Source organism: Aethalodelphis obliquidens, unplaced genomic scaffold (assembly GCF_003676395.1).
Source record: "Aethalodelphis obliquidens isolate GAN/ISIS:26980383/991018 unplaced genomic scaffold, ASM367639v1 scaffold8, whole genome shotgun sequence".
Lineage (NCBI taxonomy): Eukaryota > Metazoa > Chordata > Mammalia > Artiodactyla > Delphinidae > Aethalodelphis > Aethalodelphis obliquidens.
In genome coordinates, this window is record NW_020837952.1 from 18706749 (window position 1) to 18723601 (window position 16853).

The 16853-nt window shown below is 37.5% G+C and overlaps 1 protein-coding gene across 3 annotated transcripts in view; it reads right to left on the reverse strand.

The window, feature by feature from the left end:
• PTPRR (protein tyrosine phosphatase receptor type R) overlaps nucleotides 1-16853 on the reverse strand; it is a 254691-nt gene that overhangs the window by 25965 nt on the left and 211873 nt on the right. For all 3 annotated transcript variants that reach the window (XM_027107025.1, XM_027107027.1, XM_027107026.1), the window contains 2 exons: nucleotides 8457-8536; nucleotides 7892-8029 (listed from right to left, as the gene is read on the reverse strand). In XM_027107025.1, coding sequence (XP_026962826.1) covers nucleotides 7892-8029; nucleotides 8457-8536 — 218 coding nt within the window. The remainder of the gene's footprint in view (nucleotides 1-7891; nucleotides 8030-8456; nucleotides 8537-16853) is intronic.

Sequence of the window (16853 nt, forward strand, 5' to 3'; positions counted from 1 at the left end):
TTGCAAATTACCCTCCCTGACCTTGTTTGTACAGACACTCTGATTATGGGACTTTGCTCGTTTATTTTCATTCTTGGTACAAAATGTGAATCCTCTTGTCCACCCCACACTTCAAAGACTGACCTCTAACTTCAGCATGACTCCCCCATCACAGTTCCAATCCACACTTTCAAATTGTCCACTACTTTGTTTTTTTTGTTTGTTTGTTTTGCTTTATTTTGGCCGTGTCGGGTCTTAGTTGCGGCATGCTGGATCTTCGTTGAGGTACGCGTGATCTTTCGCTGCAGCGCACGGACACTGCCTTGGGGTGCGCGGGCTTCACTCTAGTTGAGGCGTGCAAGCTCAGTAGTTGTGGCTCGTGAGCTTAGTTGCCCCGCGGCACGTGAGATCTTAGTTCCCTGACCAGGGATCGAACCCACGTCCCTTGCATTATAAGGAGGATTCTTTACCCCGGACCACCAGGGAGGTCCCCTTGTCCACTACTTTGAATGAGCAGATCTGACACTTTTTGTTTCTTTAAACCAAATCAAAATGCCTTGTTCATCTCCTCTTTCCTTCCTGGAGAGAACGGTTAGAGATTTTAATCTGGACTGTAAGCAATCCCGCACACTTTTCTCTGGCCACAATCACTGCTTGGACTGGAACTTTCTCCCTTCCCACCCTAAGTAGGGAGAAGATTTGAGGAGGGTGTATACAGTGGTGAGGAGTTGGGAGTCAGGTTGCTAGCCGTTTGCCCTTGGGCAGGTTGCTTAACCTCCCTGTGTCTCCGTGTCCTCTTTTAGTGGGATTTACAGATACGTTTATTGTAAAGATTGCTTTCTAAGCACATTGTTAGTGCTCAATAAATATTAGTTATTTGGAAGATCAAACAGCCCAGTTTCTAGACTTTCTATGTATATTTGGTGAACTTTCTAGATTATCTAACTTAAACTCTAATTTTTTTAGCTAACTTTAAATAGCTGAGAAGATGTATTTTCATTTCATTCATTTAGAATATAACATAGAATAATTAACATTTAATTACGAGTGTTTTATCAGAAAAATTTATTTTCTCTTCAAATGTATAGCTTAATGAGGTCTACTTTATTTTTAAGTATAAGTTATTTATATATTTAATAGCCAGTCATTCCCAACTGAATACCCATCAGATTTTATCATGAAACTTAAGGTCAACATGGGATATAATTAATACTTATATTGCAAAAAAAACCCCTACCTTTTCTGGATGTATTTAATTAAGTAAAGATATCTAGAGTAGCTGTGGCTTGACTCAATGAAGTCATTGCTTATCTTCTTTTGTATTCATAAAATTCTTACAGGCTGCCATTTATAAATTTTAAAATGACCTCCTTATCTCATTGCAAACTGTCTTCCATCTCTCTTACTCTACCATATGTTTGTTTTCTCCACCCCCCATAGCACCTAACATTTTGTACCTGTATACAATATTTTAAAATTTTGTTTCTTGTGTATTGTGTCTCCCCTTTTAGATTGTAACTCCATGAAAGGAGGGATCTTTGTCTGTTTTGTCGATAAAGATATAATCCAAGCACCTACACTGGTGCTTGACGGTTGACAGTTGATAAATATTTGTCAAATGAATGAATGAATGTGCACAAATACAGCATTGGATGTTTTATAAAGAGGAATGTACTGAATGTCTTCAAGGTTAGCTGGAGAATTCCAGATGCTAAAGATGTGGTACAGTTAGATATATTTCCGGAAAACATGTTTTTTCAAAAGTCCACAGCATTTAGCCAGGTCGTTGGGAATACGTTTTTTCAAAAGTCCACATCATTTAGCCAGGTCATTTCACACCTAAAAATATACATTAATTAAATAATCAAAGATGTGGGTAAAAAGATTGGAAATGACTTAAATATCTCTTAATAAGGAAATGATTACATACGTTTTAGCATGCACACAATGAAATTCTAGCAGTTATTTAAAATCATGTTTTTTATGAGTTACTAATGACATGGAGAGCACTCATAATATAATGTTAAAAGCAGAATATACAATGAATACAGAACCCTCTTTTATTCTCTATATTCGTCAGCAAAATTTAACATTCCCGTCCTATCTCTCTTCACTCTCTACTATGCCCAGACAACATCAAACGGCTCAACTCACGCATGCTATGTGGTGTCTTGTCTGCCTCTGTGTGCTGTTGCTTTGCCTGGTTTATGTTCCCTGGTGCACTTACTTACTCTGCAGCCCCTACTGAAAAACTGTAAGGCACCATATGAGCTGTATGGACAAAGAAATGTAATTAAAATAAATCCTTTCCATAATTTTACCAGAGAGAGAAAGGAAGGGAATGAAAACAGAGAAGACTTAAAACACGATTTATTTATTTCACTTTCTGAGGTCAAACTGCTTGCAAAGTGTGAATAGGTCAATGGGCAAAATGGGGTTTGTAAGTATTTAAGTCACATAGCTGAATCCAGATGAAAAATGTAAATATTAAGAAAGAATACGGCTGTGTTAAATACTTGAGAGAAGTATTTTGTTAGGCCAAATGACCAAGTAATTCCCTCACTTCCTGAAGATAAATTCAGTGTCTTACTGCTCCCTGAAGCCAACAGTGGGTCCCTTGTCTTCTAATGTCTTGTACCCTTATTTGGCCCGTTTATTATGTTGGGGCAGTGATTAAGTACATGAGCTTTGGAATCAAATAAACCTGTACTAAAATTTGGACTCTATCACTCACTTACTTTGAGCCTGTAGGCAAATGGTTTAAGCTCTGAGCCTCAAGTTTCTCATCCATAATATAGGGATAGTAGATCGTGCTTTGTAGAGTTAGAGTGAAAATGCACAGAATTAACTGTGCTTACTACGTATATTTAATAAATGGCAGTCAGTAGAAAATATCTTCCACAGTATGTATACTATGACCAACATTCATACTGCTTCTCTTCTTTCCTAGGAGAAAGTCTGAGCTAGTCTGAGGACTTTGGAAATATGCAAATGATTCCTGTCCTGCTTAGATTGATCTAACTCCAGCTTTGCAGATTTTGGCCACTGTGCCTTCTCTAGTCAAGCAACAGTTCACCTTGAAAGTTTGAACACTGTGTTTCCAATGTTTTATTTCTTTCAAAAGGAATTCCCTTCTTGAGATTTATCTAAATGAAGAAATCAAATTTACCAGCAATAAAAATCTCTTCTCCTTTCTTGCCATAGAAGATAACTGATTCTTCAGCTCTATTTTAAAACTTTTTTATTCTCATTTTATAAAGTAACTATGAGAATATTGGGATTATTGAATAAGAACTGGCAACTATTTACTTATTCCTTTATTTATGTATTAGAAAATAGAAAGGTTCATGAAAATATAAAGCCTGGGAATTTCTAAAGATAACTCCACCTTCACATATTTTTGGAGGAAATGATTTTTGTCTGTTCCAAACAATGACGCTTAACACAATTGAAAGTTGGCACATTTTTGGTAAACAGCATCTTCCTGGCAGTGTGAAGTCTACTGCCTATTTCTTTTGAGCCAGACTTCTCAGTATCATTTTGATCTGTAAAACATCAAAGTTTCCTCCATAGTATTGTATTTACATCTTTAGAGAATCTGGACGGAAAGGAATTTTTATTTTAATTTAATGGGTAATCAACAATAACAGAAGTCAAAATCTTTACTGCAATATTTGGAATTATGACTGGCCACGGGAAAGTACATATAGCAAATTACACATAGAAAACATGTAACATAATCTATTTACTTTGATATTTCCAGAAGATATATCCCAGACATTTAAAAAGGCAAGAGGCTAAAAATGGTAAGAAAAAAATAATACCTCTTCAATTTCTGAATTATGCAGCCAAAGAGAAAAATAAAAACCTCAATCACCCTTTATGTGGCCATTATTATTATTATTACTTTTTGCGGTACGCGGGCCTCTCACTGTTGTGGCCTCTCCCGTTGCGGAGCACAGGCTCCGGACGCGCAGGCTCAGCGGCCATGGCTCATGGGCCCAGCTGCTCCCCGGCATGTGGGATCTTCCCGGACCGGGGCACGAACCCGTGTCCCCTACATCGGCAGGCGGACTCCCAACCACTGCATGTGGCCATTATTTTTTAAAAATTCTGGCTTTTCAAAAGATCTACTTGGCTCTCCTTTGGAGAACGTGAATTCTGAGAATGGTACCAACAGGTTAACTCCAAGTATGATGCACTTGAAAAAGAAAGAACAAGATGGACTCTATTCTTCCGCACATTCAGAATGGAGATGTCTGAGCATCATCAGTAAATCAACTCAGTGTCACTTTGAAATACATATTTATCTCATACAGCAGTTCTTTTAGAATCACAACTTTGGTCTTGGGGACAGAAGGGAAGAATATAACTGTCTGTTGGGGCTTTGGCATATTTGCCAAGTGTTCAATCTATCTTTGTTGGACTTCTTTAAAATATGTCACATCCTACTCAACTTCTAGGGAATTCTTTCTCACTAACCATCAATCTTGGCTTCTTCTGTCCTGATGAAACCCTGATTCAAGAACAAGTTAAAGCACTATTGGTGTATTTCTGACTTTTTGTCTAAGGAAACAAATATATCACAAAATTTGAGGATTGAAATGCTCAAGACACCAAAATTATAATTTATCTTACACAGTTACTACAACCTATTTGCTAATCCTTGTTAGATATTGTTTCACATATGCTTTGCCAAATATTAATCCTTAATAAATATGTAAAAAGAAAGTAATGTTTTCTGTGGAAAATATAACTTGTTTCAAAACATTTACATACTTATATTTATGTAATTGCATACATCACAGTGCTTTTTCTATGTTGATTTTATAAGATTTTATTTTTAATAGAAGAAATAGAATTAATAAGGGTATGAATGTGCTTTGAGAAAACACATCGTGACAATCTATTCAGAAAATTGTAATTCAAACCAAAGTGGGCCGGAGTAGTACAGTCTATTCAGATCTAGGAAATGTTGCTAAATCCTGTGTGAGTTCTGGGTTGTCTGTGATTTTCTCTCGTTCCTCTGTGGGTATTATTCTACTGATTTTTGGCTATTGAGAAGTCAATTGTTAGTCACTCTGGTTGTTAAAATAGTCTCTGTAGTGTTTTTCAGTTCCACAGATGTGTCTAGTTGTGGATTTATTTTTACTTATCCAGCCTAGAATTTACTGTGCTTTTCAAATCTGAGAGCTCAAGTCTTTTACCAGTTTTGGAAAATCTTTAGCCATTATTTCCTCAAATATTACTTCTTTTTTTAATATTCTCCTTTTTCATCTTCTAAAATATCCATTAGACATATATTGGACATCTAAATACTGTCCTCTATATGTCTGAAACTCTCTTTCATATTTTTGGTCATTTTGATCTTCTAGGTAATTTCCTTAGTTCTATTTTTTAATCCAGTAATTATTTATTCAGCTGTGTCCAGCTTGCTAATAAAACTATCTCATGATGTTTCTTTTTTTCATTTTAATGTCTGTATAATATTTATTTCTAGGACTCTTTGGTTTGTTTTTAAATCTTCCTAGTCTTTTGTTGTTGTTTTTTTTTTTTTTTCTCGGTACATGGGCCTCTCACTGCTGTGGCCTCTCCCATTGCGGAGCATAGGCTCCGGATGCGCAGGCTCAGCGACCATGGCCCATGGGCCCAGCCGCTTCGCGGCATGTGGGATCTTCCCGGACCAGGGCACAAACCCGTGTCCCCTGCATCGGCAGGCGGACTCTCAACCACTGCACCACCAGGGAAGCCCTTCCTAGTCTTTTTTGATAGTAACTTGTTCTTTTGTCAAGTTTTTAAATTTTATATTATGTGTGCTTAATTATAAAACAGCCTCTATTATTTCAATTTCTTGTGGGTCTATTTCCACTATTTGTGGCCTCTTCTGCTTTTTACTTATGTTGCTTATTTACATGTGTGTCTCAGAATTTTGACTTCTGAGCTTACGTTTGGCTGGGCTTTTTCTTTTGAAATTCTGTGTAGTGTATGCCGGGAGTACATGCATCCAGAAAGTTTTTGCCTTTGTTTTTGTAAAGTGCCACAAGAGCATTACCAATGCAGTATTACTTTTTATATTATTAATTAAATGAATCTAAACTAATTTATAAATGATTTATATAAATAAAAGAATCACTAATGTATATTAATCATTTAACACTTGGTGTTTCCGGGGTTTTGAATTCTGAATACTCAAGAGTACCTCTCTATTGATCCCACGAGAAGGCCAGACTTCGCTGGATTCATTTCCTCTTATGATCCTATTTTGGTAGGTAGGTTTATTTTTGTGGTTCACCCTTTCACTGAAGGCCTAGCCCTTGAAGGTGTTCACTTCATGGAAGGTCTCAGTTCCAAGTCCTGGTTCCTACAAGCCCAAGGCTTTGTCTCCAGTTCTTATATTGTCATTAAAACACAAGTAACCTGTAATTCTCTGGTTTTATGCCTTTTATTCAGTTTTTGACTGATTTACCTTTTTCCTCCCAAGCTCTGCTATGCATGCTGTATCATATTTCACCCAGTGTGACTGGTTTTTCAGATTATCTAGTCTGCCATATCACATAAGTTCTATGTAGGTATGTATGGGTGTCTATACACAGACAGTACACCTTTAAAACTTGAAGAATATTTTCCTACCTTGAAGGTAAATTGTCGCAGATATTAAACACCTGTGCAGGAATTGTCAGTAGCTTATCATGTTGACAGATTGATAGTGGGTGAAACACCTGAGAATATTAGCTTATTTTTATTATGCGACCTCAGGCTTTCATAGAAGATTCATAGAAATGCATTTATTTAGTAAGCATATAGTTAAGGTAGTATAAAACTTCATCGACTGGCCAAAGAATGTACTTTTTTTCCAGGATAAATTTCAGAAAAAGATCCTTTATCTATTGCAGCAAAAATGGAAGAAAACAACAAACTTTAAAAAACTTTAAATTGCTGTTTGTGAGCCTGAATTTTCTTGATTAGCAGCAGAGTTATAGTATAATCAAAGGTTATAACTCACCAAAGGAGTATAAAGGAAAGTTCAGTTTTCTTAAATTCTGATTGTCCTGGTGAGGCCCTGGTATAGTAATTTTGACAAGCAAATAATCACAAATGCTGACTAAAATCAGACTGGAACTTATCTCAATAAGATGCCATGAGATGTTAAAGGAAAAAAAAAAGATGCCATGAAATGTAAGCAGTGCCTAGGAAAGCACCCTTTAGGAATTACACAACTTTATTTTTATTTTATTTTATTTTATTTTTGTGGTACGTGGGCCTCTCACTGTTGTGACCTCTCCCGTTGCGGAGCACAGGCTCCGGACGCGCAGGCTCAGCGGCCATGGCTCACGGGCCCAGTCGTTCCGTGGCATGTGGGATCCTCCCGGACCAGGGCACAAACCCGTGTCCCCTGCATCGGCAGGCAGACTCCCAACCACTGCGCCACCAGGGAAGCCCTAATATGCTATATTTTTATGAAATTATGTTTTTTGTTTGTATCTCCCCAACTAGAAAGATAAAATCTACCAAGGGCAGGAATCTTTGTGTTTGTTTACTAATATATTGCCAGCAACTAAAATAGTATCTCAGTTAGTAGGTGCTCAAAAATTGTTTGGGATGTAAATGAACAATTTTTTATTTCCCTGCCTCTAAATCAGAATGATAATTCATGGCCCCTCATTTCCTTACAGAGATACATGGGTACAAATGTGATCCGTGTATGCCAAGTACATTGATTTAACTGAAAGAAAGTCGTCATTCATAGAACACCAATTACCGTTTTTTGGAAGCATTAAGTGGCCTAGCCTTTAAATGTCTTAATGTTTCCATCTTAAATCTGTTATTAAGTATACGGCAATTTTCCTTAAACAATCTCTCTTCTATAGCAACAGAAAAAATATAATGTTCCGTACTTGGGTAAAGGTCATACCTCATTTTTTTCCTTGAGTTTTGTGATCATAACAATCACAGGACTGTCTTCCTGCCAAACCATCTGCCAGAAATCATTCACGGTGTTGATCATGGGGCCCTGCGTGGCGATGAACGCTTTCTCTTTGCCACTGTAGCCCTAGTATGAGAAAGGAGACAGAAATGTTGGCTTTGAAGTTCATGCCTTGCACTGAAAGTTTAGGTGAAAGATCTTCAAAACAAAATAGCTCTGATAATCCAAAAGCAACACAGACTTTTGCAGCTTTATTGATTCTAGCACCACAATTCTTGGGGTTGTTCTCCCAGCAAGTCAGGCACAGCATATGGTACTGAGGTTTCTAAATCTCAGTCCTCCCCAGAGCACCTCAGAGGGAGCACTATAGCCACAGACACACAGGAAAGGAAGACTTCCTATAAATGACCCACTACCAAGGTTGATTATGACCAAGCAAGCAAAAAAAAGCAACAAACTTGCTAGTAACCAACTCTGAGGGAAAATAAAAAAACAACTAACAATTCTAAATAGTAAATTGACATGCTCATCAGAAAGAAATTTATTTACTTACCCTAATATAATTAGCATTAATGTAGGTGCTCAAAGAATTAGTTACATTTTTTGGTCTTAAACATACTCTGCTGAGGGGATCTAATGAAGAAAACAAGAAAGACTGTGTTAACCAGATTTACTCTTTTAAGTTTCTTAGAACATCAATAACCAGTACATAGCACACTTATATACTGACCATCTGGCATGTGTCAATGTTTTTTGTTGGTGTGGCTGTGCGTCTGTCTCTCTTTTTTTTTTTTTAACATCTTTATTGGAGTATAATTGCTTTACAGTGGTGTGTTAGTTTCTGCTGTATATTTGCAAATGAAGCAACTGACAAAGGATTAATCTCCAAAATATGTGTGTCTGTCTCTTGATCTGTGTTTATTGAGGGACATTTGAGACCATCTTTACCCCTTGTCCTGACACAGATCTCGTCCATAAGCCCAAGATGATGAGTTTCTACTTTACACCATTTTTGGTGGGTTTCTGATTCTTGACCCCATTTCTCATTTACGCTCCTTTTCTTATTCTTTGCATTTGGAATTTGCATCATATCTCCCTACTCAAGTCTCTCTTCTGTCCTCCGCAACAGCAAACACTTGGTCCAGTCCAAATCTCCTCTCACTACTTGGAAGAAGCTGTCTTTACCATGTGTTTGTTCACTGACATCACAAATATCTGATATCGGATAGATTATTACAGTATTAAATTCTAAAATCACTTTCCATCAAGAAGAGTTGAAAGGCTCTTTGTGAACCACGGTGGTGATTTTTACCAACATTTACGTAAATAATCCCTTTGTGATTTCTTTAACCCAGTTACACTCTGAGCCTCTTGAAGGCCAGGATGGGGATTTTTCATGATCTGTATAAGACCTGGTGTCTAGCACAGTGCTTATATATGTAATAGACATTCAGTAAATGTCTATTGCATTGATTTAAATGGCTCCTTCCAGTTTTTAAGAAGTCAGTTCTATGCATTCCTCTCTAGCAATTGTTCTGTTGTTCTTCTTCTCCCGACAGGTGAAGTCTGAGTGTGTATTTTGCCCACCTCCTCACCTACACTTCAATCCTTCTTGCGTACACTCCAATCTATCCTAACCCTAGTCTTATGCAGACACGGCTCTTGCTCTTGCCGCTGGTGACACTTTTGCTACTAAACCCAATGGTGGTATTTATTTTTTCACGTCCTCTGTGTAGAATTAAAAAACTGCAGATCATATATCTTTTTATGGAGTTTTCTCTTCCCTTGGATGCTGCGTCACAGCATTCTGGGTTTCCTGCTACCTATTCGATGGTCTCTTTTCAATCTTTTGCTTATTTCTTCTGCCTCCTTTAGTTTATTTACTTATTTATTTATTGGCTGTGCTGCATGGCGTATGGGATCTTAGTTCCCCAACCAGGGATTGAACCCGTGCCCCCTACAGTGGAAGCGTGGAGTCCTAACCACTGGACCGCCAGGGAAGTCCCTCGTCTGCCTCCTTTAATGTTGCTGATTCTAGGATTCAACTTGACCCTCTTCTATGCTCACTTGACACTGCCTTGTTGGGTGATTGATTCATCCCCATGATTTTGTACCCATATCCTGCAGACTCCCAAATATATATCTTACACCAGACTACTCTCCTCACTTATAGACCACATTTTACATTTTTTCATTTCCTTCTGGATATACTACAGCTTTGTGAAACTTCACATGATCACGTGCTCCTGACAGCCCTGTGTTATTCTATGTTGCGTGTGCTACCACAGCTCCTGAGTCCATGTTTGAAAACTAGTTGGACTAGTCTCCATATTCATGTTCTGTCCATTTGGTTTTCTGAAACTCGCTAGGATTTATCTTGCCTCCCTCTTCCCAAGGCTTTCTTCTTAGGCTAGGACCTGAGCATCCCATCTGGTCTAACTGCCTTCAATCTTGTTCTTTACCCACCCATCCTTCTCATAGCTGGCAAGGCAGTCTTTGTAAAATAAAATCTGATCACATCATTCCCTTGCCTAAATGCCATCCATGGTTCCTAATTGTCCACAGCAGTATTTCCCAAACTGTTATCTGTAAATCATTTCTTTTATAACATACAGAATTAGGTCATATAACTTGTAAATTAGATCATCCTTAAAAAGGAGGTTCAGTAATCAAATAAATATGGAAAACACTGAGTTCAACAAACTTGAACAACAATCTTTTCACTGCAGAATTTCTCAGGGTCTATATTATGCTAATATACTCTGTGAATTTCCAAGAAGGTATTATTTATAAACTTATTTGCCCACTGCATTCATTTTATTATGAATACTTATTGACAATTCGACAGTCCAGAGCAGCATTGCCCAATAGAACTTTCTGTGATAATGGAAATGTTCCTTATCTGTGTTGCCCAAAATTGTGACCACTAGCCATGTTGGCTATTGAGTACTTGAAATGTGGCTAGTACAAACTGAGGAACTAAAGTTTTAATTTTATTTAATTTTAATTCATTTAAATTTACTTAGCCATATGTGGCTGGTGGTTGCTCTACTGGACAGTGGAGATCTAGGGGATGAAATCTCCTTAGTGGGTCCAACAAGTCTTTATCTTTTCCCACAGCCTCATCAATAATCACTTGTCTACGTGTACATGCTCTAGTCATATGGGCCCAGGGAAATCTCTCAAATACTCCACGTTCTTGCAGAGTCTACGTTTTTGCATGTATTGTTTCCCTGCCGTCTCTGCATGGTAAAGTCTTCCTCATTCTTCAGAGCTCAGTTCAAGCAATACCTCCTTTCGGAAGCCCTCCCTTGTCCTCCTGGTGGAATTAGGCATTCCCTCCTTTGCTCAGGCTGCCTGAGTTTTATTTTAGAATTTAACATCTTGTATTTTAAGTGCTTAAATGTTTGCTTGCCCTCAATGGTTTGTGATGAGCCCCTTGAGAGCAAGGGCTGTCTTTAATTAACGTTTGTACCCTTTGTGATTTCTATTTGGTATGTGGCTGAGACAGTGTTTAACATTAGAATTAATTTCGATTAGAAAGAGTCAAAACAATGCTTTGTTTCAATTTTTTTCTTTTCATAGCAAAGGGGACAGGAAAACTTCCATTACTTTTCAGTATCCACTGATTATTAAAAGTTTCCACAAACGCCCTAAACCACTCAGACTTGAAAAGAGGCCCACTTCCTTCAGTTTTTATAATGCCTACGATATATATGATTTACTGGGAACGCAACCCGAAAATTGCTTAGAAGCAGGTGTCCTGTCACGCTTAATTAAGTTTATGTTGTAAATTGGTAATTTATAGTATTTCCAAGTATTCAGAGATTTCCAAATATTAAAACAAAAACAAAAACAAAAACAAGAATACAACATATGATGGAGTAGGGGAAAATAAATTTGGTTCCAACCAAAGCCTTTTTAGTGTTTTTAGTCTAATAAAAATGTCAAGGATTAAAAAAACAAAATTTTGTCATCATCAGTTATTATTTTCATCTTTATTGTTATAAGTTTATTCATGTGATACATTTTAAGTCCACATATTAGTCAAATTCACTATGATAATTTTTTTCAGAATTGGTATTTCTGAATTATATGTTAAATGCTTAGCATACCATTTATGATTCATCTGGGCAGTATCAATAATAACTACAAATATTACATTGAGCACTGATGACTTTTCCTCCCTGTCTTCTGCTCTTCCCTTTTTATTCAGTATTTCCTTCTTTCCTTCCTTTGCTTTCTTCCTCTTTCATTCCTTTTTCCCCTCCCTTCCTCCTTAGATCCCTTTCCTCCCTTCCTCCCTCCCTTCCTTCCCTTCCTCTCCTCTACCTTCTTCCCTCCTTCTTGTTTCTTTTTTCCTCTCAACAAATTATTGAACACATAAAGTTTTGGTGTATAGAACACATGAAATTTCCCCACTTTGATCTCTTTAAAACACCCTCTGGCAATCTTAAGTCTTCTTTTTAACAGACAAAATGGTACCTGGATCCTGAGTTGAAGATTTCCTCTCCAGGAGGAAATGTGTTTAAGGTTTGAAGTCAGAGAAGAAGCTATTAGATGAGGGAAAAGTGTATCACTCCCGGTGATGGGCAAAGGCAGGAATGAGAGGAATAGGATAGTTTTCAGAGATGAATTTAAGATAAGTGGGAAATGGAAGGAAAGCAGGGACTGGCCACACCTTCAAGGTGATTGGGAATCATCTTCAAATTTGTTGGAAGAGAGAGAAGACTCTAGGCCTGTGTTGTCCATTACGGTAGCCACTAGCCACATGTAGGTAAATTTAAGTTAATTAAAATATAATAAAATTTAGAAGTCAGTTCCATGAGTGCACTAGCTATACTTCAAGTGCTCATTGCCACATGCAGCTAACGGCTATCACACTGGAGATACAGAATATTTCCATCATTGTAGAGAGTTTTAGTGGACAGTGCTGAATTTGGCAATGCAGTGATAGATTATGTGAAATTCACTTTTTAACATGCATGTGAACATTATAAGAGAAAACAGGGCTCTTCAATACTGTTTTTGAAACTGTAAACGTTTCTCTCCAAGGTTAGTGTTCTTATTTTCTGGAATTGTTTCTGGGGTTAATGATGGATTCAGTTAGGTAGAGAAGGAAAGGAGAAACTAACATTAGCTGAGGGTTTACTATTAATTGGAACTTTCCTAGCCATTTTTCATACATTTATTTGATTCTTTCAATAGCCTTACAGGGTAGTATCACTATTACTATTTTTAGGGACAAAGAAAGGATGGCACAGAAAGATTAAGTATCTTTCCATAAATTGTAAATGTTTTTGCCAGGATAGGAAATCAAGTCTAAACTCCAGTATTTTGCTGAGTCACACAACTCGTTGCTTTAATGAGTGGTTCACTTATTTGCATATTTATTCTGTTCTAGGCACTTTATACAGTGAAATGGAAAACATAATGTAAGTAGGAAACATTACTAGACTTTAAATTTTTAAATATAAAATGATGGTCAGAGTAAATAGGGTTTTAAAATTTGATTTATATTGTTTTATAGTTGTATAAATAAATTGGCTGCATGGAAAAATACATAAAATTTCTTGTTATACTTCTTTGTTATACAAATAATTTCACATTGATATATGATCAGTTTTTTCCCATTGCTCTTGTGTTTAGGACATAGATAAATTTTTATCACAAATATTTGTTTATATTGTAAAGTAATTTGATATAAACTTGAGCTAAGCGCTTTAATCTACCACTTAAGAATGTTCTGAGCCAGGCTGACACTGTCCTTAGAAAAAAAGCTACAATTTAATTGGTTCTTGGCCATCCATATTTCTGCTGCAAAACATCCTCCAAATTATACAAACTCACTAATATGTACAAGCTGGAAGCTTTTAAACTTGAGAGTTTATTGTAGGCTAAAACAATAAAAACAATTGTAATATTTAAAATATTAATCATTTTAAGATTATTATTTTATGTAATGTTTCAAATTTATGCCATATTACAGTCTAAAATAAACCATAAAGAGCAGCTTTTCATATTCATTCCAGTCTTTTCTGATGATTTTCCAGCCAGTGATGTGGCTTGTCCAAGCTATATTTACTAGATTATATTCTGTGCAACAGGGGGTGGGTGGGGTATTCAGGCTATAGACATTTTCAACAGAAAATCTGTTATTTGCAACATCAGTTGTCAGCACAGGTGCCCTGGTTCAAGCGACCCACCCAGTTCTGGGAATGGAAAAGCTGACACAGGACTGTGAAGCAGTTGTCTGATAGCATCTGGCAGGAAACAGAGAAGGCTGAACTTTAAAATAGTCCTAATAATTTCCAAATCCTTCTGAGATTAGGTGGTTAAGTATAATACTTGCAATACATGTATATGCCCTAATTACTTATGGTTGGTAAATTTCAGATGAAAAGTCCTGAGAGAGAGAGTCGGGGGTGGTGGTTGGTGGGGGGGGGGGGGGGGGAGAGAGAGAGAGAGAGAGAGACCAGTTGTAACACACAGCACTTTCATCCCCTTCAGCCAATTATAGTTATAAAATATCTTTCAACAGTGACTATATCTTAGGTAAATAGGTTTAACTATACAGACCAATTAAAAATATGTTACAGTGGAGTAACTGTTACAATGTGTTTCCAAAACAACTCCAACAGAAGGGGAAGCCCAAGGACACTATTAACAGTAATTCTTGCTCTAGTACTATAAATATGAAGAATTTGGTGTTTTATGAGTGAATTAATGAACTGAATTATGAATACTCTACTATTTCAATGTCAATACTCTAAAACAAATCTTCGTGGCTCCATCTTTCCAGAGCTATTGCCTTGAGATGTTTATGGATTTTTGCCCAAATCCCAACTATATCTTTGTTTAGTGATTGACAATATTGCTTCTTCTCCAAAGTATTTTTGCCTTTCTAGGCAGAATTACTCAGTCCTCCTACACCGGTTAGGCAAGATCTCTATTCAGGCTCTTACACTGAACATAATTACTTATTTACATGTCTTTCCTCTGGTCTGTGACCTCCTTGATCTTATATGCTGCTCCTTATTCCTTACTGGTTCCGGGCATCTAGCTCACTGCTTGACATCGATAAATTTCATGGAGATAAATTTAGTTTTAACATAGTCTAAAAGTGTTTCTCAAAGTGTGGTCCTGCTATCACCTGTATCAGAATCAGCTGGGTGTTTGCTAGTAGTACAGATTCCTGGGCCCAACAGAACCCACTTAAACAGAATCCCCAGGGTGGGGCACAGGACTGGATTTTTAACAAGGACTCTAGGTGATTGTTATGCACAATGAAGTCTTTTGGTAACAGCTTTTTTGAGATATAATTCATATACTATACAACTCACTCGTTTAAAATGTGCCATCACATAATTTATTTTTATTTGTTTAATCCACAGAGTTGTGCAACTATCAGTGGTGGAAAGCATGGGGGCAGATGTGTTTGGATTTGAATCTTGCTTCTTTACTATCTATAAGCCTCCCTTTCCTCCTCTGTAAGAAAGGAACAATAATATCTTTCTGAGTTATGATGAGAATAGCTAACATTGAGCACTTTATCATGTGCAAAGCACTGGGCTCTACAACAACCCTGTGAGGTGGCTACTTCTACTCCCATTTCACAGATGAAGTTAAGACATTTACCCACGGCCATGCAGTAAGTGGTGCAGCTGGATATGAACCCCAGCAGATTGGCTCTGGAGGCAGCCCTATAGCTACTAGACTCTTCTGTAAGGATACAAGATAGTATATAGAATGTTTCTAGCAAGGATGGCATTTTAATTATCTCCCAAAAAAACTCATACCCTTTAGTAGTCATTTCTCATGCCTCTCACCACTAGGCAACAACTGTAGTTTCTGTGTCTACAGATTTGCCTAACCGGACACTTCATATAAATGGCATTATGCAGTATGAGTTCATTTGTGATGGCTTCTTTAAAAAAAGAGGTACCTCATTAAAAAAGTACCTCATTACTTTAAAAAAAAATTAATTTATTAATTTTATTTATTTTTTGGCTGCATTGGGTCTTCATTGCTGCACGCGGGCTTTCTCTTGTTATGGCAACCGGGTCTACTCTTCGTTGTGGTGCACGGGCTTCTCTTTGCGGTGGCTTCTCTTGTTGTGGGGCATGGTCTCTAGGCACTCGGGCTTCAGTAGTTGTGGCACGAGGGCTCAGTATTTGTGGCTCTAGAGCACAAACTCAGTAGCTGTGGCACACGGGCTTAGTTGCTCCGCGGTATGTGGGATCTTCCCTGGACCAGGGCTCTAACCCGTGCCCGCTGCATTGGCAGGAGGATTCTTTTTTTTTTTTTTAGCATCTTTATTGGAATATAATTGCTTTACAATGGTGCGTTAGCTTCTGCTGTATAATAAAGTGAATCAGCTATACATATACATATATCCCCATATCCCCTCCTTCTTACGTCTCCCTCCCACCCCTCCTATCCTACCCCTCTTAGGTGGACACAAAGCACCGAGCTGATCTCCCTGTGCTATGCAGCTGCTTCCCGCTAGCTATCTATTTTACATTTGGTAGTGTATATATGTCCATGCCACTCTCTCACTTCGTCCCAGCTTACCCTTCCCCCTCCCCGTGTCCTCAAGTCCATTCTCTACATCTGCATCTTTATTCCCGTGGCAGGTGGATTCTTAACCACTGTGCCACCAGGGAAGTCCAGTACCTCATAACTTTTTATTGCTGAAAAATGTTATGTTGTGTGAATATACTACATTTTATTTATCCATTCATCAGTTGATGGATATTGTCGTTATTTCTACTCTTTGGGCTATTACAGATAATACTGTTACAAATATTTGTGTACAGCTTTTGTGTGGATACATGTTTTTATTTCTCTTGGGCATATACCTAGGAGTAGAAAGTCTGAGTCATATAGTCAGTCTAGGTTTTACCTTTTGAGGAACTACCAGACTGTTTCCTCAGTAGTTGTACCATAT